This window comes from Podarcis bocagei (assembly GCF_964188305.1).
Source record: "Podarcis bocagei genome assembly, chromosome: 10".
NCBI lineage: Eukaryota > Metazoa > Chordata > Lepidosauria > Squamata > Lacertidae > Podarcis > Podarcis bocagei.
The window spans coordinates 22808446-22836396 of NC_138135.1; the positions used below are offsets into that span (position 1 = coordinate 22808446).

The 27951-nt window shown below is 41.1% G+C and overlaps 1 protein-coding gene across 21 annotated transcripts in view; it reads left to right on the top strand.

Moving 5' to 3' along the window:
* The window catches only part of BICD1 (BICD cargo adaptor 1), a 136439-nt gene that overhangs the window by 87672 nt on the left and 20816 nt on the right, over positions 1 to 27951 (top strand). For 3 of the 21 annotated variants that reach the window (XM_081212017.1, XM_081212009.1, XM_081212024.1), the window contains exons 5-8: positions 1590 to 2681; positions 9283 to 9434; positions 11667 to 11874; positions 23509 to 23863. In XM_081212017.1, the coding sequence (XP_081068143.1) occupies positions 1590 to 2681; positions 9283 to 9434; positions 11667 to 11874; positions 23509 to 23863 (1807 nt within the window). Of the gene's footprint in view, positions 1 to 1589; positions 2682 to 9282; positions 9435 to 11666; positions 11985 to 13192; positions 13393 to 16073; positions 16185 to 23490; positions 23864 to 25761; positions 25833 to 27951 lie in introns of those variants that run through there. The other 18 variants (XM_081212014.1, XM_081212019.1, XM_081212016.1 and 15 more) reach the window with 14 other exon arrangements.

Below are 27951 nucleotides of genomic sequence, written 5' to 3' on the forward strand. Positions count from 1 at the left end.
GGACAAACGCCAGCTCCCTCATCCTATAGAGCGAGATGTGCGCCACAACCCCAGAGTCGTCCGCGGCTGAACCTAATGGTCAGGGGTACCTTACCTTTACCTTTAACTTCCTCATAAGGTGATAGCCAACAGAGCATCCAAATAACTTTGAGACTGGGGGTGGCATGGAACAAGATAGATTACTATTTTATAGTAGATTGTTTGTCAGTACAAGGCCTATATAGCTTGTGTATGACAACAGTAATACAGATGTATTACCTATCAAGATTATTGCCTAGAGCCAGGAACACTGTTCCTAATTATCTCTCTTCCTAATTATATATTCACCTAACATTTCCATAAATTACTATCCTTTATGTGTCATGGGGTTTGAAATAATAATGGCCACCATCTACTAAACTAATTAGGTTTGGTTTTATTACATCTCATCAAACAAGTTGCACCACTCACACTTGATAGAGCTCATTTGCTGCTGTTCTTTTCTTTTAAAAAAATAATAATACACTGCTAGTCTAATGGCATTTCCCCCTCAAATTGCTATTAAAATATATCTAAAGTATTTGGAATGGTGTGCATATCTCAACTAAAATTATCCAGGTTTGGTGGAAAATATTGTTGCCTATGACTGGTGACACAAATATTGGCTTATTTGCATGCCCCATTAAACCATAATTGGAAACAAACTATGGTTTCACATGAACGAGCAGCATGCAAATGCACACTGCCCAGAAAGGGTCTCATGCTGCTCCCTTTCTGGTGGACAAAGCCAGCTGCAGGCCAACATGTTGTCTCATCCGAATCTGGGCTCAAGAAACTGGAAGCAGTTAATAAGGAGGATATAAACCACAAGCCTGGATTCAGACAACATAAGCCAGATTCTTGCTTATTTTGTCCATGGTGCAACTGCAGCAAGAGTGAGAGAGGAGCATTGTGGCAGCTTTTGAGTAGTGTGCGCCAGCAGTGCTGCTTGCTCACGTAGCTATAGTTTAATATGATGCCTTAACTGGGCCCATGAACACAGAACATGAGAAGAAATTGTTTATTTACTTTTGCTAGCACAATACCAATTGCTTTATAAATAACAGGAACGAGAAAAACCACCATCACCACCATAATAACCAGCAAAGGTACAGGTTAAGACATTGTTTCTCTGGCATTTTAAATGACATTATTTTTTAGGTCTGATTGACAAGGAAGCTATATTTTAAGCACTGAAGCGAAGTCATCGATTTTGCTGTCTTAATTGACTTTGAAGTTGTGATGTATGTGGAAGGTGCTTTTCTTGTTTTTTAACTTGTGCTTTTTTGTTGTGCTATTATTTTAGTGTACTTTTTTATTGTGAACTGACCTAGGATGTATTTTTATGAAGGGCATCATACAAATGCCTTAAATAAATAAATTGCAACTTTCTTGCAAAATTTAAGATACTGTGTGATTTCTTAGGAGGAGGAACTTTCTGACCTCAGCAGTAGCTGAGGTGCCATTTCTTAGGCTCAGTCTTTTTAAGATACCGATGGGTACTGAGCAGTTATTTTTGCACCCAGGTTCTTTTTTGAGACATTAATATTTTTCTCGCTGGGTTATTGCAGGTGGAGCGCGAGAAAGCTATTCTCCTGGCTAATCTTCAGGAGTCACAGACCCAGCTGGAACACACAAAGGGGGCGCTTACTGAGCAACATGAACGGGTCCACAGGCTCACTGAGCATGTCAACGCTATGAGGGGTTTACAAAGCAACAAAGAATTGAAGGAGCTAGATTTTGAGAAAGGCCGGGATTCTGGGGAAGAAACCCATGACTATGAAGTGGACATCAATGGCTTGGAGATTCTAGAGTGCAAATACAAAGTAGCTGTCACGGAGGTGATTGACCTCAAAGCTGAAATAAAGGCCTTGAAGGAGAAATACAATAAATGTGTTGAAAACTACACCGAAGAAAAGGCGAAGTATGAGAGCAGGATCCAGATATATGATGAGCAGGTGACAAACCTGGAAAAGTCAACTAAGGATAGCCACGAGAAAATGATGCAGATGGAAAAAGACTTGCAAAGAATTACAGGTGTTGCAAATGAGAACCACAATACACTCAACACGGCCCAGGATGAGCTGGTGACTTTCAGCGAGGAGCTGGCTCAGCTCTATCACCACGTGTGTTTGTGTAACAACGAAACTCCTAATAGGGTTATGCTAGATTATTACAGGCAAAGCAGAGTTACTAGAAGTGGGAGCCTCAAGGGACCTGATGATCCAAGGGGGCTTCTGTCCCCACGGCTGGCTAGGAGAGGGATGGCATCTCCAATAGAAGTGAGGACACCGACTGAGCAGATTTCAAGGGAGAGTGCAGAAGCCAACAAAGAGCAAAGTCCAACAAAGACACCCACAATTTCTCCAGTCATCACAGCCCCCCCTTCCTCCCCAGTTTCCGACACTAGTGACATTCGCAAAGAACCGATGAATATTTACAACCTGAATGCCATAATAAGGGACCAAATCAAGCACTTGCAGAAGGCTGTAGATCGGTCGCTGCAGCTGTCCCGGCAGCGTGCAGCAGCCCGTGAACTAGTACCTATGATTGATAAGGACAAGGAGGCCTTAATGGAAGAAATACTGAAATTGAAGTCCCTGCTGAGTACGAAACGAGAGCAGATAGCGACCCTAAGGGCTGTGTTGAAAGCCAACAAGCAGGTAAGCTGTTAACTGCCCATCTGCCATTAGAAAGGTTGTTGTTGTTGTTGTTTAGTCGTTTAGTTGTGTCCGACTCTTCATGACCCCATGGACCAGAGCATGCCAGGCACTCTTGTCTTCCACTGCCTCCCGCAGTTTGGTCAAACGCATACTGGCAGCTTTGAGAACACTGTCCAACCATCTCGTCCTCTGTCGTCCCCTTCTCCTTGTGCCCTCAATCTTTCCCAACATCAGGGTCTTTTCTAGGGAGTCTTCTCTTCTCATGAGGTGGCCAGAGTATTGGAGTCTCAGCTTCACGATCTGTTCTTCCAGTGAGCACTCAGGGCTGATTTCCTTAAGAATGGAATGCCTTCCACTTCCTTTCACAGTTGTTCAAACTCATGCTCTCTCACATAATTTATTTTATTTTAGGTACTCTTAACCCAAAATTACTTTAAAAGAACAGTTTAATTAATTTATTGCAACAGTGAACTTATTTCACTTAGTTTTTATTGAACAAATTTGAGCATTCTACATAATAATAAATGTGGCATACACTCAAGATTGCATTGAATCCCAGAGGCCTAGGGAACCAATCATATTTTGCTTTTACATGGGGTCAGCTCAGACCTTCTCAAACCTTCAAACAAGCTCCTTTTTCTCTGTCCCTCATCTTTCATGTAATCCCAATTCCTTTCCTCCTTGTCTTGTTCAAGCAAACAATAGTTTGACATTATATGCAAGTTTGGGATTGGAAGTTGCTTCAAACAAACTATAGTGAGGCTTGAATGTAATAGCAAACTATAAACGAGGAGACAAAGGAAGGAACTGGAGCTTATGAGTGGAGGAGGCTGCTTGAACCTGTGGCATACTCCTGTTCAGAGCATTAAATCCGAACCAACTCATAGTGTCCAAAAATTGATAACTAACGCACTTTACAAGAATGTGTATCATGGAATCATAGAAATAGTTAATTATTCAGAGTTCGTAAAGACCTGAGTGGATACACAAACATGTTAAAAAAGACTAGTGTGGATTTGACTTGAGCTACTTTTTTGCTGCAGTAGAACATGGGTAGAGCAGTCCTATGGGAAGGGAGAAATCTAGGTAGATGTATTTTCCATTGCCCAGGAGGCTTGAGCTGGGAGGACAGAAGATGAGGGCAGTTAAACACAAATGTATAATACATATCAGAAAAAAAACAACCAGTTGAAAGTCTGTTTTGGCTAATCAGTTTCTTTCAGTTCCATCCATTTGTATATGAAATGCACATGAAGTAATGCATGTGAACGTTGTGGATATGTTTCTTCAGGAGTGTGGTATTATCAAACTTCCCCTGGATGCTAGATTAAATAGATGGGATTGAAAAAGACTGATTACACATATACCAACCTTTTGGTCTGCTGATAGTAAAATACTAAAATACGAGGTGCAAACCAGCTAATTACGCTACCATAAAGCAATAAAAGCAAACAAACCATAAACCAGCTAGGAAGGAATGTTTCTTCTCATCTTTTAATTGTGCTAGCTAGCAATTAACTTAGCTTAAAAAAATTGTATAGACAGCCTACCCAGAAAGTTGAGGTAATTTTAATCTATTTTAGTATTTTAACTTTGGTACTGTATATTTTAAAATAGGGGTGTAATTCTTCTTGATTTTCTTGTTTTATCTTTTTTATAAACTGCTTTGACTTTTTTACAATCAAGTGGTATATACTTTTTATGAAATGAACAAACGTTAATAAGGGTGTGTGTAATAAGAAATTCCGATACATATCAAAATGTGCAAAATGCATAAAAAACACCACTTTTTGAACCAGTCAGGAGCTCTCTGCCCGAGTTGCTCCCACACCTTGCTTACGCGAAGATAGATAAGCGGCTCTGAAGATCATGCCTCAGCTCTGCACAACCTTGTTTTGGTAGTGTTGTTTATATGCTATAATGTCATGTGCTACCAGCTTCATGTTATTCTATATTCTGTACCTCTGAATTATTCTTGCTAGTGTTGCAAGGAGATCAGGAATACCTGTTACCCGTTCAAGATATGCTCAAGAATCAATAGACACAGTAATGGAGAAAAAGAAAGTAAAAATTTATTGCTGAGCAATAGAGACCCAGAGGAATGATTTCCAGAGCCTGGGCCCTGAGCCCTGGGGGCTTTGGGTTTATATACAGTGGTACCTCGGGTTACATACGCTTCAGGTTACAGACTCTGCTAACCCAGAAATAGTACCTTGGGTTAAGAACTCTGCTTCAGGATGAGAACAGAAATCATGCTCCGGCGGTGCGGCGGCAGCAGGAGGCCCCATTAGCTAAAGTGATGCTTCAGGTTAAGAACAGTTTTAGGTTAAGAACGGACCTCCAGAACGAATTAATTACCGGTACTTAACCCGAGGTACCACTGTACCTTATTCCAAACAGCATTAAACATTACATATTCATATATTTCAGCAAAATCAAACCAATGAACAGGGGCAAAGCCCTTCCTATGTCCATGTAAAGATTGCTTCTGCTTTTCAATGTAAGTTCATAAGAAATCACCAACAGCCTTTACCCTATTTTCAGCAAATAAAGCATAAAGAGGAAAAAGAAACCCCTTTGCCAGTTGAAGCCAAAATCCCCCTTTTCTGTTACCAGGCAGATACATTACGTTATGTGGCAAACATCCAATTTCCTGTTTCTCAGGTCAGCATGTCCGTCTCATGCTTTTTTCGTGAGCCTGAGAAACAGTCTGAGGAATGTTCCTTACAGAAAGAATGCAGATGTAGCTAAATATATATTTGCTTTCTGCAAGCACAGCAACAGGGCAGAGAGAGACTTTGGGTCTTAAGATTTTAGGCATGTTTAGCGTTAACAATTAAGCATTATTAGGATACATGGTTATGCATAAGGCATAAGGTTATACATAAGGTAAAACTCTTCCAAAAACATGATCAATCCTAAATACAGCTACAACAAACGCAAATGGTCTAATTGCCAAAACTTTAGTCATTGATCCAACTCTGTCACCCCCCCCCCCGTTTTTCCTGTAAAGGGATGTGGGTGACGCTGTGGTCTAAACCAGTGTTTTTCCACCACTGTTCCGCGGCACACTAGTGTACCGCGAGATGTTGCCTGGTGTGCCGTGGGAAAAATTGAAAAATTCGAAAGATTTTTTTTTTAAAAAAAAGTCAAATTTTTGCCCACTAGGCGGGCACCGGACTGTGTCCACCCTATTTTCCATCCGTCCTGGGTGGGGATCAGATCGGATGGGATCGGATGAGAGCGGACAGGGGGTCCGCTCTCATCCGATTCCCCATAGAGAGCAGCGGGGCTCTGACATCTCCCTCTCCGCACACAGTGGTGGTGTGCCTCGTGATTTTTTTCATGAAACAAGTGCGCCTTTGCCCAAAAAAGGTTGAAAAACACTGGTCTAAACCACTGAGCCCCTTGGGCTTTCCAATCAGAAGGTTCGTGGTTCAAATCCTTGTGATGGATTGAGCTCCCATTGCTCTGTCCCAGCATCTGCCAACCTAGCAGTTCGGAAGCACTCCAGTGCAAGTAGATAAATAGGTACCACTGCAGCAGGAAGGTAAACGGTGTTTCCATACACTCTGGTTTCCATCGTGGTGTTCTGTTTCTCCAGAAGCGGTTTAGTCATGCTGGTCACATGACCCAGAAAGCTGTCTGTGAACATACACCGGCTTTCTCAGCCTGAAGCAAGATGAGTGCCGCAACCCACAGTCGCCTTTGACCGGACTTAATTGTCCTAGGGTCATTTACCTTAACTTTTTACCTTTCCTATACTATATGTAACAACACTAGACAGCGCAGTGCAGTCAGTATATTTACTGACAGGTAGTTCACTAAAAAAGTACAACAGAGTTTCTACCTCTGACTGCCTCTTGTTCTAGGCAGACAGCTTACAAATAGAAGGTGTGCCAGCAAATGTTCTCCCAGCAGAAATTCAACACAGTTGATTTCCAGCCAGCCACACTACCAACACCTTGTTACAAATTCAGGGCTACTTATACTCTACTTTGTGCTGAATCATTGGCATCTGGTTCTGACTCATGCCTTACATGTTGTTAAAGTTTGTGGGTCGTAATCCCTTTGACCCACTGAGTCTGCTGCAATGGCCATGCAATAAATTTGACTTATTGCCACTCCGTCAAACTCCAATGGCGCCCACACGCTTCCATTCCGCACACTGCCACTCTTCTCAGTTGCCGGATAATAGCAGAGTTCACACGCAGCATAAAATGGCTTGTCTGTGTCGATGTGGTGTCTTCAATAACTCAGCTCAACACCAGTGCTTCTAATCTATAACTCGTTATTTAGAAGCATAACAAACAGAAAAGAAAAACCTACAGAATTTACTGCACGCTTGCAGCTTTCTGCCTCTAACAAAAACGAAACTACCTTGCTCACATTCTCAGACAGACTGCTCTCCAGAGAGAGCTCAGCCCCACAGAGCACAGATCAAAGGAAAATGCCTGGGTCATGTGGGCAGTGTACCCAGTTAATAAGAACACTTCTGGAGTGTTAACTCTTAACTATCCAGAACCACAACCCATGTTCCTTGATTCACACCTAACAAGCTGCAGGTACAAGAACAGTGTAACCCTGTCTTGACTTTTATCTGCAAGCATAACTTATTCCAACAGGATCGTTTAATTTTGCTGTTGCAAGCTGCCATGTTCAGCGACAGTTACAGGGAATGCACATACAGCAGGTTAAAATCTAGCTTTTCCAGGTGATAGGGCTGGAATTTTGTGCTAGGATTAAAGATGTTCAAAAGAGGCCCAGGTCCTTTATCTGTTGTGATAGCTGCCTTAGCTCCAGTTTTTAGAAGGCTGTGGGGGACGTGTTTTAGTTATTGAAGGCCCTCTTACCTTTTCTTTTACAACTGAGGCACTGGAACAATCACCCTGTGTATTTGCTACTACGGTGGCACATGGAATCAAGCAATGAGACATTAGTTGGACACCAATAAAGGATGCTGTAATAGTGTTATTTCTACTACAAGGTATTGGCTTGTAGTTGACATTGGAGGCCCCTTCCAACTCTACGATTCAAACTGTTTTGATAGCATTCTTCTAAAGAGTTGAGATTGGATGTAGGCACTAGTATTTCAGAGATTTGAAGGCAGTTTGAAAGAGTGTCATGTGTACACTCATCCTGAAGCATGTGAAAGTTAGTGGTGCTTGCTAGGTGCAAAATAAGGATCAGGCAGACTCAGCAATGGAGAATAAGAAGGTGAGGTTTATTGCCAGGCAATAAGGACCCAGTTTGGAATCTCTGCCAAAAGGAACTGGGACCCCGATTGACAGAAATCCAGAGGTCTTTATACCTGAGCAAATCACAGCAAATCATAGATCATGAGACAACCAAGAGGGATTCACAATATTGTCAGCGAGAATCAGCCAATCAGCAAGCTGTTGTCACGCTACCAGCTCCTGGTCAAGCACTGGTCAAGCACAGGGTTCTAGTTCTGCTTTCCGATGCTTGCAGTGACGCTTAGTCTAACCTTTCCCCTAGTTATGACAGGACAGGGAGTTTGGAGATTTTGTGGTTTTGCTCTTCCTGTTCTGTGGATTGATTTAGCCTCTATCTGAGGGGATTTTGTACCAGAATCTCTGATTCACGTCTTCCCCTTGTCCAGGGTACACGGATGTTTGTAGGGGAAAGGTCGGTTCCTAACTTTGCTGTTCCAAGCAGTTTGCAGTTAGCTAAGGCACAGTTTCCCTTTGATTCAAAATGGATTATAAAATACTGTAATCCTTGATTATGTGTAAGCATATATGAATATATATTGAATATATTGATTACTGATAACTGATTATGTGGATAGCATCATTGCCTCAATCCCACTTGGCTTCCAGTAAATGGGGTTTGCAGATATTTGTATTGTTTCAAAACACTTGACTGGAGTTGACAGTGGGGCAAAAGAACATTATACAGTGGTACCTTGGGTTACAAACACTGCAGGTTACAGACCCTGCTAACCCGGGAGTAGTATATTGGGTTAAGAACTTTGCCCCAGGATGAGAACAGAAATCGCACAGGAGGCCCCATTAGCTAAAGTGGTACTTCAGGTTAAGAACAGTTTTAGGTTAAGAACAGACATCTGGAAAGAATTAAGTTCGTAACCAGAGGTACCACTGCACCATCGGGATGAAGTATCCCTCAGACTGCTTTCACCTTTTTTCAGCCAAAGAAAACTTTTGCCTCATATGTTTGAAATGCAGTGTGTTCCAGTTGTATTGTATAAGCCAGACAGAAATAAATTTGCACTAATGACATGCTGTGTAAATGTGAGTATATTGTCTCAGCTGGTTAAATATTACAGTTGTTGAGCTAAACATAGCATCTTCGCTTCTGTTGCTTGTAGTTTCTGTTCCATCCGGCCTCCCTTTACTGTCACAATCCGTATGCTTCTCAATCTCGTTTGCTGGAAACCACAGGAGGGGACAGTGCGGATGTCCTCAGGTCCTGCTTACTGGTTTTCCCCAGGCATCTGGTTGGCCACTGTGAGAAAAGGGTGCTGGACTGGGTGGGCCACGGGCCTGATTCAGCAGACTCTTCTTATTTTGTGTTCTTAAATATACATACATATATAATGGCTGTGTCTTTGCTTCAGACAGCTGAAGTGGCTCTGGCTAATCTGAAGAATAAGTATGAGAATGAGAAGGCCATGGTGACAGAAACCATGACTAAACTACGTAATGAGTTAAAGGCTTTGAAAGAAGATGCAGCAACCTTCTCATCCTTGAGAGCCATGTTCGCAACCAGGTACCGAAATACTTTTATAAATAAATAAATAAATAAATTTAATTTCGTTATCATATATACCTTGACATAAAGCAATCTAAATAATAAAGAAAGATAGTACATTGGGATAATGCAAGTGATTTTAAAGAATACAGTGGAACCTTGTTTCCCGAACACCTCTGTTATTGTACATTTCGGCTCCCAAACGCCAAAAACCCAGAAGTACTGTACTTTTCTGCATATAAGACGAGCTCTGTTTACTTTATAATAATGTTTTAAAACTGGGGGCGTCTTATACACGGGTAGTGGGTATGGGTGATGGGTGTTTGGTTCCATCCCCCCCCCCCAGAGCTCAACAACTCTGTGCAATCCTCCCCCCAAAAAGCCCAACAACGTATACACAGGGGCGTGTTATATGGTAAATGCTTCAATTTTCGAACATTTTGCAGAACCCGAACATGCTCTTGCAACCAATGGGAAGCCGCGCCTCGGTTTTCAAACATTTTGGAAGCCGAACAAACTTCCAGAACGGATTCCTTTCAAGAACTGAAGTACCACTGTAGTCCATTTATTTCTTTTTCTCATTAAGAGTTCTCAAAGTTCATTCTTGCTTAGCAGGCAGATAGTTACTGCTTACTATCTTATAGTGCAGTGCAGCCCAGCTGACTTAAATAGGGCTTACTGGTACTTTCAGGTAAGTGTGGTTGGGATTGCAGCCCAAGTCAAACACCCCAACTTCACAAGTCCATTCCCCCGTCAGTCTTTACAGCAATCTCTATTATCAACTGTGATAAAATGCAGATCCCTGTTATGACGTCTTGTGCTTCCAGCAATCACACTCTTTCAGAAATATGGCCTTCTTTCCCAAGAGAAAATAAGACAAACACATATTTATGTCATAAGGGCACAGGTTCATTTCAGTTGGGATATGAGGTTATCAGTTATTACAAGCTGAATATGGCCAAGATTCTTTTTATAATGTATTCAAATTACTTTTAAAGGAAACAACAAAAAAATAAAGGCACAAAATTCAAACTTATAATCTTAAAAAGGGGGGAGAAACAGGCTTATGAAGCAGTAATATCAAGAGATTTGGGTATACTTAACAGTACTTTGAATTAAATTAAGAGGAAAAATTGATACTTTAGTATGGAGAGGTATTAGGCATATAAATAATAAAAGTTTTCAAATTCCCTAAATCTTTCCTATTTTTACTGCAGAATTTCTGATGAGCTTATACTTTAGTAAAATTTGGGAGTTACTTAATTTGATCGTTCTTTCTTTCTGAGCTTCACTGGAGAGTTTCAATTCTTTTCAAATGCCATCCATGTAGCAGTTAATATATAAAGCAGTGGTTCTTTTATATTAACAAATTTGCCATTAATAAAGCATTTAGACAGTTGGGAACAAAAAACAAATCAGTTATTGATAAGCATCAAAGTCCACTTAAGTGCAGAACATTGTGACTTTTTGAGTGCTTGGCTTGTATACTGAAAGAGAGTTCCTGTAAGCAAAGAAGCTCTGCTTTCAGTATAATTAAATATGCTTCCCTCCAGCTGATTACTAATACTATGACATAATGTCTTGGCTCTGTTAGGAATATTTCTACCTAAAACGTCCTGGGGTCATGTCCATTTTTAATTTACATTGCAATATAGATTACATTAATTTAATTTAATTTCCTTAAGCAAGTCCCGCCACACCTTCCACCTTTCCAGCAGATCAGATAAATGTTAGTAGCACCATATATAAGTTTCAGAGCAAGTAAGAGATGGGAAACTGAGGAAATAGTCTTCTTCAATGTCTTAGGCCTATCTACACTTGTGCTTGTTGCATGATTTCAAGTCACGGGACTGAGAGGGTTTTTCACTCAAATTGGTTTTGTTCAGTGGGTTTCTTGGAGCCTTTTGCTTGGCTGACCATTTTTGATTGCATATTGTTTTGTTTTTCTCTCTCATTGAATTGAGAATAATTCAGGGCAGGTCCATGTTAGAAATGTCTTATGGCCCATTGACTCAGGCAAATTTAGTACCTTTTTCTGTCATGGAAAAGCATTAAATTTGCCCAGACTGCACATAAATATAGCCAGCAGGCAGCAACATCGGTTACTTTAGGCATAGCTTTTTCCAGCTGCCATGATAACAGGTGATGGGTACTTTCTTTATATGTAGCTGGTTCTTGCTGACATTTCTCCATGAGGGACATTCACATAATCTGAAAGACACTTCTCTCTCCCTCTGTCTCTCTCCCCAGGTGTGATGAATACGTAACACAGTTGGATGAGATGCAGAGGCAATTGGCGGCTGCAGAGGATGAGAAGAAGACCTTAAACTCTTTGCTGCGGATGGCTATCCAGCAAAAGCTCGCCCTCACCCAGCGTCTGGAAGACTTAGAGTTTGATCACGAGCAGTCCCGGCGGAGCAAAGGCAAACTTGGAAAGAGCAAGATCGGCAGCCCTAAAGTAAGTGAGGAGGCATCAGCCACCGTGCCAACCATAGACACTTTCCTCCTGCATAGTCAGGGCCCACAGCAACCAAACATACTGGTCAGCAGTGGCACTCAGAGGAAAAGGTATGCATGCAGTCGTCTTTATAGTACAGTGCAGTGGCCTGACTTGAATTAAGGTCATTCACTGAATTGCAAATAATGAATATATTTTGGCTGGGGTCGTTGAGAGATGGGGCTGTGTGAAGAAGCGACTTTTCAAAATGTGAAGCCTGGCTAGTAATTCCATCTGCCCATAATATTTTTTTCTTCCTTTTGATATAGTCATAGATCATATTCTGTTAGCATTTCAGCATATTCTGTATGTTTTGAATGTATCTGCTTAATACATAGCAAAAATAAACCTCTTGATGGGGCGGGGTGAAGTGGAGGGGCATGTCTAAGAGGCATATCCACATCCAGAGGGAAATGATCCTCTGATAAACTAAGGTGCTTATAAACTTTCCTTTTTCTCTTTATTATTGAAATGTGGGCAAGGAATGTGATTACCCTGATGTGCTTCTCAACACCTGTGTTAAAATGAATAAATGTTCAATAGCAGATGACTTTTATTCAAACCCAGAAACAAATGCTAGTGGTTTGCAGAGTTGCATATAGTTCTGTGGCAGTCCCACCAACAGGGGGAGGAAGGTCAAGGAGAAGATGGTGGACAAAAGATCCCCCCACTTTGTGGGAACAACTTCCACAAACAGTATCTAAACAAGATTCCCCCTGTTCAGAGACTTTTAGGGCAAACTTTCATTGTCTGTGTACTACATGTTCAGCATAAATGTTAAATACAGATATTATAAATGAAATGGAAAATATGCATGATGCCTAAATAATAATTAAAAACCTATATTGGGGGATGAGAATTGGATGTGGGGGCCTGCACAAGATGTAACCCACCAAGCCACACCACCACCATGTATTATGGCCTCAAATTCGTGACAACACTGAAGAAGAGCCCCAAGCAAGCAGCAAAAAACAGATTTTATTGACCCTATGGTGGGCCATTGTACATGGCAGGTGATCTATACTCAGCTTGATGGGTCATGTTGAGCAGCTTGTATTTTCTCTTTCTAAATTTTATAAGCAAAGCTTCCCTTTATAGGAAATACGTTTTCCTGTGGGTTGGCAGCAATGATAGGGGTGGTGACAACATGCTGGTTTGCTTTGTGGAGGGTGGTGGTGGGGAAAGGAATGTGCTAATGTCATTCAAGGAGCCATTGCTCAGTAATTAAAGTAAAAACTCTTTTGTTTTCGTATGTATTTTTTCTTGGATCTCCTGCAAGACTATTCTCACCTTCCCCTTGTGATCAGAGCCATCCCAGGACTTCAGGGACCCACCTACTGCCTTTATTAAGAACCCCCCCTGATCACACCTCCACAGAATCATTTCTTCTGAGGGGCCCCCCTTCCATGGCCTCCATGAATGAATTCTTCTATGGGCACCGTCTCAGCAAGGAAAAAAGGTTAACCGTGGCCATCCCAGGTAAACATTTTTTCCTTGGGTGCATGTAGTGCAAAATGATTAGCTGAGTATAGTGGGAATCCCCGCCAAACACTGCACATACAATTTTTAATTAGGGCACATTCTTCCGTCTTTTATAGATTTGCATCTTTAGACTGCCCCAGACTACTCCTACATGATAATCAGCGAAACTGTTCTGGAGTATGTGATTGGAAGATTTCATCCGAAGTGCCCTCTGCTCATTTCAAGCAAAATTCTCAATGTGTCACATTTCCCTCTGGCCCAGGTCAGATAGTCAATCAAGGCTTCAGAAGCAGTGCTTTATGAAGCCAGGAAGGCAATACTGTGTAAAATACTCTTCCCTTGCCCCCTCCCCATTGTGCACTGACTTGGGCGCAAAGATCCTGGCTTGTATTAAGCCAGAGCTCCTCTTATACCTGAGCCAGGAAATTCTGGTATGTTAACTAACTAACCATTCCTGTTTGTTAAGCCAGAATTCCCATGGTTGGATGTAGCAGGGAACTCAGACTTACTATAAGGCAGGAGAAGAGAAGCAAGGGGAGCAGTGCTGGGACCCAGTGGTCGTTTAGAGCTTCATAATGCATAGATTATGAAGCCTTGAATGATTGCCTGAACTGGGTCATGTTACTGTAGTCAAGATGATAATTTCAAGTGGAGTTCTGTTAGTGCCTTGGTTGAGCTTGATCCAGTGTTTCATTTGAAGCCATTTGATGAAATAATAAACTGGTGAAATGAAACAGCTATGATGACTTGGTTGAACAGTATATAATAATGTATCTCTCAACAGATAAATGCATATATTCAGAGCTAACATATTGCCTTTTCTTACCATGTGCCAGTTGTGTTTACCCTGCAAGGTACTGATAGCATAATTCAAAGAAACCTTCCAAGTGCAGGGGAACTTTTGAATGGTGTGAAATTTTAGGAAAAGTTAGAAGAACGAAAAAACCTTATTGAGTTTTGACACAATGTGCACAACCTAACAGAGGTAATTTCAGTGGTTTAACTGCTTAACTATGTTGGGTTGAGGCCAGGACTTGAACATTTACCCTGGATTTACCACTAGTGTTCCTTTCATGCCCTTGTATCTTGCTTACTGACAGTTTGGCCAACTGGAAACAACATGGAAACATTAAGCCATTAACATTACAGTGCTGTGTAATGAGAGACACTTACAGGTTAAAAGCTCTCGGTGGTCTCCAACAAAGTAGTTCTGTTAGTGCAAGGATTTCTTCTTGCAATATGGAACTTCCCTTCTTTCTTTTCTCCCCATATGCCTCTTGCCCCCTCTCCAGATCTGCTCAAAAGGTCTGGGGGAATAAGTTCCATTGCACAGCCAAAAGTCCTTGCAGTAGCAGAAATACATAGCTGGATAGTGCCCTTCATCTGCAACTTTGTGCTACAGTTGTAGATGGAACAGCTTGTTTATATATACTGTAGGAAATGGCATTTTTCACAAAGAAAGTATTTGAAATAGTATCCTGTGGAATTGAAGTCTGTTTCCTGGAGAACCATAATGATTACTTAGAATCATTATGTAAAAGTTGAGGGGGGAAATACATAAAGCAGTGCCATGCCTCCTCTTAGTAAAAGGGGAGTATCTTTGTTTTTCAGTCTGAAACCAGCTATAGTGGGGAGAAGCCCTTTGGCCTGTTGATATACATTCTGGGGTGCAAAACTCTTCTTATAATGTGGCTTCTGATCACCCTTGTCTGCTTCTGCAAAATCATCTCTAAGCTCAGAAGCATGGAAGAATAGATAGCCTCCAAAGCTTCAGAAAAGCAAAGGCTTTATTTTTAGAGGAGGAGTACAGTAGTTTCCACTGTAACAAAATCACAGACTTAAATAAAGCAAATGTATTTGTCAGAAATTTCAAAAACATTCTAGGTCAGCTCCCTGACCCAGTGCTTGTGATTTATGTGGTAATAATGTGTAAAGGACAGCAAGATGTTTGTAAATCTTGAAGCAATTTTTTTCTATAAGCCAAACCAAATTTTCACCAGAAAGATTTAGGAAGCATATGATTAACTATAAAAGCAAAGCATATTGATAACCAGTGTAGGTAAAGTGTGGCTGAGGACAGTGGCATTCACCCAAGACCTGCCCCTAACACCCTCGCTCCCCCCTCTAGTCTAAATGGAGCTTCTACTCAATTTTAGTTAAATGCAAGTAGAACCCTCTGTGTGGCTGGGGACTCTGATGAAGCAGGGACCTGAACTGCACAGAGTTATTCTGTTTGCGTTCAAACATACACAGATAAAAGTCCCATGTAGGTGGGAGACCAAGCAGTGGGGGTGGGGTGATGTGCATATGGATACTGGGGGTGGGGCTTTTGTGCACACCCAGCCCCTGTTCCCATGTTGCCTGAACACACCTTCAAATAGCATACAATAGATTGAGCAGAGACCTCCTTTTTAGAGTGCAGCTCAACATCTAAATTCTGCTAGAAAACTAGTTGTTGGTTCCGGTTGCCTAGGGCAGTGTTATATATGGCAAATTATGTCAGATTGATTAGTTCAGCTATACACTGGATTTCGGCATGTCGCAAAAATGTCAGGCCAGGATATCACCATAATGAATTGTGAGAGGCAATCAGAATAAAGTCATTTCCATTCTTGCCTTCATGTCTCCCCTGTACCCTGCTTATTACTTATAACCACCTCTTTTCTACCTCTCAAAAGTTCTGGCACCAGTGGAACGTTGCAAAAGGCAGGACATCCCTCATGAGGAGCACTTGAGAGGAATTTTCATGGATTTTGCATCTAGGCCCAGTACATGTTACCATATACAAGGTGGGGGTACTTTTGGTCATTATGCATAGTTCCTCCACCACTGATAATTACGCTGTTGGAATGTGCTAAAGTTGATCCAAATCTGACATGCTTTTGGTGGAAATGATCTGATGTATTTTTAATTCTTTTAAATGGAAGAGTTCTTTTAAATGAAAAAGTTCCTCTTTCCAGCCCCATTGCCCTTCCAATAATACGAACTTGCACTCTGCCTTTTGACTTAGATACTTCATTATCATCTATTATAAGAAATGCTTATCTTTTTTTATTTGTCTTTTAACTGCAACTCCAAAAAAGCCCTACTTAGAGTAGGCTCATTTACATTAATGGTCATGACTAACTTAGATCTATTAATTTCAATGGGTCTACTGTGAGGAAAAATTACTTGAATACAACCCATTGCAAAAACAGAAATATAAATTTTCCAATAAAACCAGTAGACACTTAACTAAAAATAAAGACAACATGCCCAGACTTTTTGTTATCACCAAACAAAAATAAGTTTGCTTCTAAAATGTAGGCTCAGACAGGCTTCTGGGGGGCTCTTGCGAGAGCTCCCACTGAAAATACCTTCTTAAGCTCTTTATGTTGTGAATTAGAAATATACAAGGTAACTTCCGATACCGGCAGATTTTTCCTGCTCTTTTCCTAGTTACACGTAAGAGCAGTCAAGAGGGGATAGAAAAGTGAATGAAAGCAGCAGGAGTGACATCCTTGTTCCTTCATGCCGTAAAAGGTGCTTGTAAGCAACAGCAGTTCTCTCATTGTATAGAGTGCAGAGCAGTATGAGACTGAGAGGTGTGCAGTCACATGTGCTTCTAGTATCTGTTGGAGCCAACAGTTATTCAGAGAGTTTTAAACATGTGAAGTGCAATTCAGAAAGCTTTTCTTATTGAGATTATTAATATTGTGCATGTGGAAGCCGCTGGATGAACAAAAACTGATTCTTGTATTGAAATAAAAATTCTCCAGTCTAAAAATATGGTTCAAAAGCTTTACACACAGGACTTAATTTCAAAATAACTTTAAACAATAAAAATTACATTCAGTTAGTTCTGTATTTCTTATACTGGTCCCAGCATAAGGCATAATTGTTGGGATGATGAATCAAGACAGACAAGGAGATGGTGTTCAGAGAGCGTCTTCTGAGTCTGTCTAAAAAACCCACGCGTCTCTCTTTTATTCAATATTAAAAAGCATTGCCACCGGTGTGCTAGTGGCTGATTGGTCAATACACAGACAAAGAGACTCACTCCTGATTGGGTAACATAAGTATAAGGCGGGCTTACATAAATTCATTAATCTCTGATACATCAAAGGGTAAGAGAGAGCTGGACCTTAGACAGGTATGAAAGCTCCTAATCCACTTACAACTAAAGATTGATTATAATATGACTAAAGCAATTACTAATGTTATGATCATAATATAAAATCACATAATTAATTATACATTGAAGAATAACAGAACATTGTGAACTTAAGGTGATCTGAGTAAAAAAGAATGGAATGTAAGGAATGGAATTTAGGGATTTGGGTGCCTGGGACGGCTTTACACACTGTGCATGAAGGAGAGAAGCAGAGAAAGATTATAAGCAAGACTTTAGTCTCTTCAGAAGCCAAGGAAAGGAAGCTAGAAAAGTTCCCAGAATGCAAGAGAAAGAGAACCAGTGTTTTACTATACTGGCACATAAAGAGAACATCTCTTCACATAATAGATTACAAATAACTTGTATTCTGTGCTAAAATCAAAGCTCTGTCTCTTCTCCAATGCAGCCTCAGGCTGTTTGCTGGAGAGAAAACACCTGTTTTCTTCAGTATCTTAAACAAAAAGACACCGAACCCAACATGGATGCCTACCAGATTAGCATATGCATAGATCTGAAATACTATCTCTTTCATGTGACTGTAAGTTAAACACCTTGTGACTGAGCCACAAATATAGTCCCATGATATAGCTCCATTACAGCTCCTAACCTGGTAGGCCGTTCTTCAACTTGGAAATTTTCTGCCATGTTTCACAGTATACAGTACATGCAGCTGCTGCTACTACTAATTTTATTAGTTATACCCCACTGAGTGGCTTGCCCCAGCCACTCTGGGTGGCTTCCAACTTAGCTATAAAAAATAAATTAACACGCTATAGAGATATCAGTTCGTGGGATGTGTCTCTGTACAGTGCCAGTCACATGTATTAGGGCCAAACTACATGTTACGTTCTTTCAGGTCAGCTCCTGCCCCCTGGTTCAAAAAAAAATACTAATCCAATCTTCTCCCATCCCAGCTGCCATTTGACCCTAAAGGTGCTGTATGCTGACCTGTGCAGCACAATCCTATAATATGTACTTAGAAGGACTTCCTACTGTGTTTGTAGCACCCTGCTTGTGGTTAACGCTTAGCTGGAATGAAATATTCAACGCAGCAATAGAGAAATTAAAATAATTATTTATTTGTCAGACAAATAAATGAGAGGCACAGTGGTATATGGTTACCAAGCTCTGGCCTGGCCTCCTGCCATTATGGCCAGCACTTATATTCCCTTAATCCAGCCCCCTTTGCTCCTCCTGTGGCTGCCTCTGTCCAATCAGCCTGGTTGGATTTCCTATTGGCTGATTGCTATAACCAATCCTAAAAGATACACCCATATCCTCCTGTCCTTATATGGAACACAAAGAGCTATATATTGTTACATCTATAAATGACAAATAAGTAGTAATATATCTTACATGTGTCTCAACAAGGAATCTTAATTACCAGCTCACCTCTTGCCCTCCTTGCCCTATTGCCTTCTAAAACAAATGGTTAAACAAATGCCTGACAGCTATATATCAGGACTGCTTGGATGGCGTCTTCCTGTCTGGCAGGGGGGCTAGACTGGTGGCTGACTTAATTTCAGGATAAATACAACTCTTACAATTATATGAAATAAGAATTTAGCATTTCTTAAATCCTTTGCATAATTACATTTAAGCAAATATATTTAATACATAACATAGGTAGCCTTTTAAAAGGAATAAGGCCTTTGTAAAGTAGAAAAGGAACTCAGTAAAAAGGAACACAGTAAAAAACCGCTTTAAAAGAAGCCTCTTCAGTTTACACACACCCCCCTTCAGCCAGCTGCTTTTCCCAACATTTATTGCCCTCTAACTCTCTCAGTTTAAGAAAGAAACAGCTTTTAAAAAGGACTTCCCAAAAATGCTCTCTTTCTGCCAGCTAAATGCTTCTCCATTTGGTCTTTAACCTTAGAAAGAAGATCTGGCTCATTTTACTGGGAGGCACATTGGTATTATTTTACTATTTACCAACTATTAATTATATTTATCTCTGCCTTTTTTATCTTCTGTAACATGTAGGGTCAGTGTCCTCACTCAGTCTGTAATTCCAGCTTTTACGACTTTGAGAATTGTTTTCTGCTATAAATCAAGGGGCCCCTTGTCTAGGAGGAAAACATTGCCTGTGTTCTTTAAACAGCTGGCCTTCTGCCTGGCATGAAACATTTGAAAATCTAAGCCCATTTAATTTAGGAACCTGATCAAGATATAAGCCAATATAAGCCTTGATTAAAAATGCAGTCTATATTCAGATGCCACATGTTCTGTGAGGCTTACCCAGCCAGCTGCTTTTCCCATTAGCTCTTCCCAAAATTTATTGCCCTTTAACTCTCTCAGTATATAAATGCTATAAATCAGGGGGGGGGGGCCTTGTTCAGGAGAGCAGGAAGATAAACAACTGCCAAAGTACTTAGCCAGCTGGTTTCTGCCTGGCATGAAACATACAAACATTTGCAAATATATCTTTAAGCTCATTTTAAAATACAGGCCTTGATCAGATGCCTCAAAAGGTCTTTTTAAAAAATTGAAAGTCCTTTTTAAACTATGTGCAGTTTCTTAAATAAAAATGCTGCATCTTTTAGCTCTGGTGCATCAGATACAGTTGGGGGAACCCATCTGATGCATATTCTTTATAATATATTCTTAGGCAGCAGGTGCTGACTTGCTTGGTGCTACATTTTTAAATACCATTTCACATTTTAAAAGAACATTTAAAATGTTTTGGTACTGCATGGAATTAGATTTTTGTTTTATTTCAAGTGTTAGAGGTGCAGTGGCAATCCTATATGCTTGCTATGCCAGGGAAGAGGATATGCTGCTGCTGCATTGGTGGAACAGCTGCCATATCCTAAGCATGCTAACTCTGGGAGGGGAGGGGAAAACACACAAAATACAAAAATGGTACAAAAATAACAGACATATCCCCAGTGCTCCTAGAAACATGGCCAGTGTCGACCAGGAAGAGGTGGGCCAGCAACAATGGCAATATGTTTTCCATGCATGAAGGGAACAAAGCCATGTTGTCATGGCCCCAACATGGAAGAAGCACAGAGAATAAGGTAGTGTCCACAGATACAACCAGAGAAATTCTGTGCTGTGGTCCTCAAAGCAGACAGAAACACACCCAGGAGTTCACTGGTTTAATTCCACACAAAGAGCAAATCATTAACTTCACCCCATCCTCATCCCTAGTGGAGGAAAGAAATAAAACTACCAGACTCCAGATCCTTGAAATGAAATATGTTGTAGGTGTGACACATATTGAAATAAATTATTTCTCAGGAGCAGGATTTGCTATAGCATTTCATGAACTTGGTAATAATTGCTGCCAAAATAGAATAAAAAGTGTAAGGCTTGGACTAAATTTAATTTCAAGCCCTTGGTTTCCTCTTTGTTTTGTTTTGCCTTTGCCTGCCAGTGGTGCTTACCTGTTTTTGTGCTTGGTATTCTGCAAAGTTGGAACAAGCATGCTCTAATTCAAATCCACACAGATTCTCCCCCCCCCCTTGTTCCTGGTGGTCATCATTTAGTGAAAATGTGATGGCCAGTACAATTGCGTAGACACACCAACAAAGGTTCACCTGCTTCCTGGGGCAGTAGCTCAATACCCCAATGAAAATACATTTTATAGACAGCTTACACACACCACATTGGTGGGAAGGTCCAGGATAGCATAGGGGGAGGCAGGTGGGCAAGTGGGCAACGAGCATTCAGCTCACGAGCATCAAGCATTTTGCTAAGGAAATGCTCTGCCTAAGCTAGGAACCGCACAGGAGCATGCTTCCTTTCCCTTCCACCAATGGGTTTCAGGGGAGTGAAGCATAGGATGTGAAGCCAAATGTACACATTGCTGCATAAGAGCAGGTGGTTACAGCACACTTACCTTTGGCACACAGAAAGACATATGTCCTGATCCATTGTGAGGCCCGTGCTCAAGAGAGGGCAACTGCCCAAGCAAGATGGAGTTCCATAAGCTTGGGTTTTGGAATAGACAGGAAACTCCAGTGCTAACAGACCCACATATGTATCGGGGGGGGGGGGGTTCCATCGGTGTACTTTTCCATGGCAGAGGCACATTGTGTGTTCTATTAGCATAGTAGGGTTTTGCTAAATCATAAAGCTTCTTAGCCAGAGGGTGTTGAGTACCAGATTGCACCCTTGAAGCTTCATCGGAAAATACCATAGTCCTGGTTGTTTTGAACTTTGGGGAATTGTATAATATTGTCTGCTGCATTCTTCGGCCTCCCTGTGTTTTCACTGAACTTGATTACATCTCTTCTTTCAGTTGAAAAATCAGCTTTAGAGGGATCAGATTTAAATCATGTGATATTTTAAAAGCTTAAAAAAAATACTTAAGAGGACATTTGAAAATAAAATGTTTTTTTGAAAGTACTCCAGATCTGAGAGCTTACTTAATATAAGCTAATATCCTTCTCTATGGATGTTTATGCTGGAGTTCAGTTGTCACTGGAAGAGATGTTCCAAAGAAGATGACACTAAATAAGCGTTGATCGTTCCTAGCACACTATGAAGTGCTGTGTTTGTACTTAACAAATATTTCATATTTATCTGCTGGGACTGACTTAGTAATACTTGTGTGTGGGATGCCCCAAAAGTTCTAAAGGCATCATGGGGAAAGAAGGTGAAAACCTATTGTTCCTTCCTTTCATTTAACAATAAATTTGGGAAGTGTTCCAAAACAAGATGGAGTAGGTTTCTTTTTCTCTCCATCCTTACACCCAGTGATGGTAATCTGGGGTGCAATTGTATGCTTTAAAGATCTGTTTCATCTGTGACATTTTTGTATGTGGAAAACAGCTCCATTTTAGAACCTTTCTAGCCACATAGTTACTTGAGAGTTTGACAGTTTGTGCTGATGTTTTCAAAACCAGAGGCTGCACAGCTAGGGCTTCTGCTAGTCAGAGATAAACCTTTTTTTCTATCAGGACAGGTCTTCGGTTTCTTAGCCTTATGTTCTTAAAAAGTATCCCCATCCCTACTTATTTATGAGTTATTTATGAGTTTCATTTCCAAAGAAATAAATGAAAAGCACATAATTCCTGTGCATAATTCCAAATTACTCATTTTTTTAAAGTGAGGAGGATACAACAAACAAAGCATGGAAGTAATTTTATGTTCCCACCTAATATCACAATCCATCTGATAGTTAACTTGCACAAACCCCACTGGAATGAATGAAACCTGTACAAAAACACAGCATTTCTTCCAATAGAGCTCATGCAGGAGAAGTTCCCAGTGGGGTTATGTTCTTGTTTAGTCATCTAAAATCAAGGGCTTTATTCACAGCACATGCAGAATTCTGTGCTGCTGCTTTCCTCTCTGGTCCAACTTAGCCCCCCTGAGAACCCCAAGCATATCTAGGGCTCAAAAACCATACAGCACAACTGCTGTGCTACAATAGTTGGTAGAATACTGGATGGAATTCAGTGTTGCGCTCTTATGAACATTCCATCTGCACAAGCATTGCAGCTTGCCAGGTGGAATGATTGCCCGTCTCCTTCCCCTGCATGTTGCTCTGGGGTTCTCCTGAATCTCCCCCCCCCCAGCCTGTTTCAGGGGGTAGGAGAACAGAGGTGTAGGAGGGTAAAGCCCCATTAATAATAAAAATAATAATTTTATTATTTATATACCACCCATCTGACTGAGTTTCCCCAGCAACTCTGGGTGGCTTACAGCTGAAGGCCTTGCACCAAAATTACACGGTGGGGTGCGTTAGGTGAATTCCACCCCATATTTCTTATTGCAGCTGATCTAGCTGTTATCAATTCAGATTGGAATCTGTTCCAGTTCAGGGGAGGGGGGAGAGATTCAGACGGTTATTGTATATAGCTCAGGTTTAGTTCCTGAGATTATTTAAATGATTATTCTTAAAATGTTGTTTTGAATGCATTTCCGTTGTTTATCAATAATCTATGCAAAGATGAAAGGGTTAAATCCTATACTTTAAATTTATGGGCAAGTGTCGACCACTGTTTCAGCTCAGCGCAGTCACTTCTTCCCTGAAATACCGTAGTGGGGCTGATCTGGAGCAGCTATATATTTTGGCACCTGCTGCTGATGTCAGATGTGGAGGCCAAGGACTTAGAGACCAACCTGAAGACTGGCGAAGAGATGAGGAACAACAGACTGGTGTGAACGGGGAGACAGATTCACCAAGAAGCAGCCATTTGAAAAGGCCACAATCCAGAGAGGGAACAGGGGAAGAGAGGCTGTCCGGACAGGATAGAGCTAAAGACACATCACGAAGGAGAGAGAGTTGCACCGAAAAGGGAGAGACTGCAGAAGCTTTGGAAAGAGCCAGGCAAGGTCAGAGAGGACAGCTCCAGGAAGGAGGTAGGGTCAAAGGAACTGGGAGAAAAAAAGACTGAGGGAGGGGAGAGATGTGAGCCTACTGAAAAGGGGAGAGGGCATACTAGAGGAAGAGAAAAGCCCCGGGGGGAGTATAAAGTCAATGGCCAGTGAGAAAAATATACAGGCCTCCCAAGAATCTATGATTAGAAGCCAGCTGAAATTGACATAGGACTTGCACCATATGGAGGGTCACGTTCCTCAACCCTTAAACAAGGATTAGTACCATAGTCAAAGGGAGCAGCAGGCTTTGGGCGCAGCTGGGTTGGTGGAGCATCAGAAAAGAGGCATCACATAGAGCATGCAAAGCTCAGGCTCACAGCAGCGAGATCTTGTCACTCACACTAAATCATAGTTCAGTGCAGGAATGGGGAACCTTTTTCAGCCTCAGGTCTACGCTCACTTTTGGGCAACGTTGCAGGGGACAAGTACCTGCATCTGATGGGCCAGGTACAAAAGTGGGAGGAGAAATGCATGCAAATTTACTTTTGTGCAGTAGGGTAGTTTCTACCCAAACACTTATCTGTCTTCCATTTATGCAAGAAAGAGACATTATCGGAGGCAGAAACACTTGGTTTGAAGCAGAGGCAGTAGAGGTGTGTGGCTTAGGAGGCGGAACAGGCTGCAGAGAATCCGAGGGCCAAAGAGATAAGCTTGGTGGACCACATTCACATAGAGTTCTGAGATTCCCAACTGTTGGGTTGAAATAAACGACAGACGAGTGACAAGTGTCATATGGGAGGCATCTCCCGAGCATGTCTCGGGGAGTCCCTTTTATTGAATATTACAGCATTGCCACATATGTGCTTGTTGCTGATTGGTTAACACAAATACAATGCAAGGGTTGCATATAGGCATTAATCATCAATACATTAAAGGTTGGGAAAGGGAACACAGAATTGGACAGCCGTGAAAACCTCCTTATTAAACAATTACTAGTGATTGATATAGCAAGACGTAAAAGAACATAACTATCACATTCCGTAGATGTGGTCAACCATGCATTAAGAACAGGTCAGGGTACGATGTTCCATGAACTCAATGTGAGCTAAACATTCTAGGGTGGGTGAGGAAAGAATGTGCAGAAGGAAAACTTCCCATCACCCAACCCTTGGTTTAGTGCAAACTCTCCCAGTGGAACAAGTGGAAGTATAATGTCTTCTGCAGAAGTATGATCTATGTGCTTGGTTCTTAATTTACGGAACGTTGCAAGATTGTGGTGGGACATTTTCAGTTATCCAATTGGCTTGTTGGCCTTTCATAAGGGACCAGCTACATGGACTGCTCCATGTAACTTACAGTGTCCAGAATCCAAAGAACTGCACAATAACTTCCACATGCCCAACTGTGAAACAATAGTCCCATGCTACATAATTGCTGTTTTAATATTTTTCTGATTATTCAAAAGAGTACATTGACTCATATAAAAATGACTCGTGTTTTATAGAGTGTGTTGGCATAGGCAGTTTGCTGAACCATTGCTCAGGATCCATTGGTTCTCTGACCTACAAACTTGGATTAGCATATCTAATCCCTTCTTGTACAAATCAAAGGAAGCTTTTATTGCAGTTCCCTCTATGGAGATTTGTCATAACAATAGCTAACCACTGCTGAGGAAATCAAGGAAATGTTTCACAGTTGTTTGTGACATGGCATGGGTGTGTGTAAGTCAAAAAAGAAAAAGTTCAATAGTCCCTCTAGGTGCTATATATTCAAATCCTCTTGGATTCTGGTCAATAAATGAAGGGTGATTGTGGTGACAGACCACAGATCCCATTTTTAAATATATATATTTTTAAAAATTCAGTAACTCTTCTGAAAGCAATAATGGCCTCTTTAATATGCAAATAGTAACTTGATTCTTGTAGTCTGATGTTTCCTAGGTATGATCCCATCTCTCTCACACATCATTTTGAAATGAATTGCAAGCAATTCTGTTTGAATATTGGAGCAACCAAATGTGTACCAATGCAGGTGGATCAAAATTATTATCAGGCAGATTGCAACCCTTTTGTATTCTACATCCAACCAATTCATTCTATGCTGCTCTGAAATGAAAACAGATGCTTCTTATAGAGCAGGGATGGGGGAAACTGTTGCCCTGCAGATGACTCTGGACTACAGTGACCACTGGCTGTGTTGACCAGGGCTCATCCAAGATGGAATCTAACAACATCTGCAGGGTACAGGCTCCGCAGCCCTGTTATAGCCCCTAGTATCATAGTAACTTTTAATTTTTCTCTGCAGTTTTCACATATCATGTCTTATCCTGTGTTTGTCTCATTATTATTTTAGCTCTACCATATTTGATATGCTCATTGAATCAAACCAATAAGCATTACATGTGCATATATATTCATTCCAGCTGTGGTACAAGTCCTTGTGAAAGCTAATTCCAAATGGTGGGGGGAAAGTTTGCTAAGGGCCTTTCTTGGTTTTAACTTCTTATCAACCCAGCAAAACATACTTTTACCTCTTGGTGCCACTGCTTTGTGCTTTTTCCTCTGGTCTGGTTATGTTTCCAAGCACTACAGACAAGACTGAAGCATACATTTCATGCTGAGCAATATGATTTAATAGTTGTGATGACACAAATTCACTGCTGTGCTTTGCTTATTACTTTCTCTTCCAAATTTTCATCTTGAGTTTTATACAACAGGACCACCTTATTAAAATCATATATTTTACTGGCAAGCAAGCCATGTGTACCTTCAGCCAAAACTTGCTAAATAAAACAGCTGGAAAGTATTGAAGCAGAATACATGCATAAACATCAGATATATCATAATTTGCTACTAGCAATTGTGAGCACACTAACAGATAGAGTAGAACATAGCTAAAATAAATTTAAAAATGCATTCTTCTCGAAGTTGGTCTTTACAGGTTCCAAGCTTAGCCTGGTTTATCAGTAATGTGGTTGCCTCTTAAAAATGAACCCACATGGATATAGCAGCAAGCTGAGTACAGTGGGTATAGTTGCAAGCTGTGTCAATCAGCTCTCCACAAGGAGGCACCAGTTTCAGCCATACTACAGCAATCTTTGGCATGTTGTACTGTAACCTCAATCATTTGTTGTTTACAACACTTGTTGGCATATTTTAGGAATTCTTAGCACAAACCCTTGATATATTTAGGTTCCTGCTGCCCCCAGAATGGTTTAATGAGATTTTTGTGTGTGTAACCTACTTTTTCCATTCCATATGAGCACACTGCATTGTGCTGGACATTGGAGAAGGCAGGCGTATCAATCAGTAATGATGGCTGATTCACACAAGTTGACTTGGTGAATGGCTGCCCCCTTTTCTTTTGCATCCCAGATTGCAGAGTGCATGTTGCAAGCTCGTTGTGCAAGCCGATTGTATTGAAATTTCATGCGAGCCTTTCCACCCAGGAGTATGTCTGCCTGCATTTTGCAGAGGATTTTGGGGTGCATTTGGGGGGAACTAGTGTGGTTTGTGGAGCTTACTGATAGCCCTGCATGAATTTAATGTGCACCACGGAATTCAGCTTAACTGTTTCCCAATCCCAACTATTCCCCGTGCTGATGGGGCTTTGAGGAGCAACAGGGCCACTTCTGCATCTGCAGCTCTACTGCTCACATTGAGCATTTTGGAAGGTTGGGGAGGATCTGGATCTGATGGGTCTGATGCTGCCAAGCAATGGCAGTGAAAGCAGCTTGGGATCCAATGGGTTTATTAGCTGTGGCATAATATTATTTACAACATAACTGCCTCTCCTAATACGACCAGCTAATAATAACATCAAGATTAATGGAATTTATGTTCGGTTATGCAGTATGTAATATACCGTATTTTTTGCACCATAGCACTCCCTTTTTTCCTCCTAAAAAGTAAGGGGAAATGTCTGTGCGTGTTATGGAGGGAATGCCTACGGGTGGCATGCCTACGGATTTTCCTCCTCTAAAAACTATGTGCGTGTTATGGTCGGGTGCGTGTTATAGAGCGAAAAATACGGTATTCCAGGAATGCCTTTTGGTTGTGCCTTTAAACTCTTGATCCAGTGCCCATTGATATTTTAAATTGAATGTGCCCAGCAGATTATGTTTCACTTCA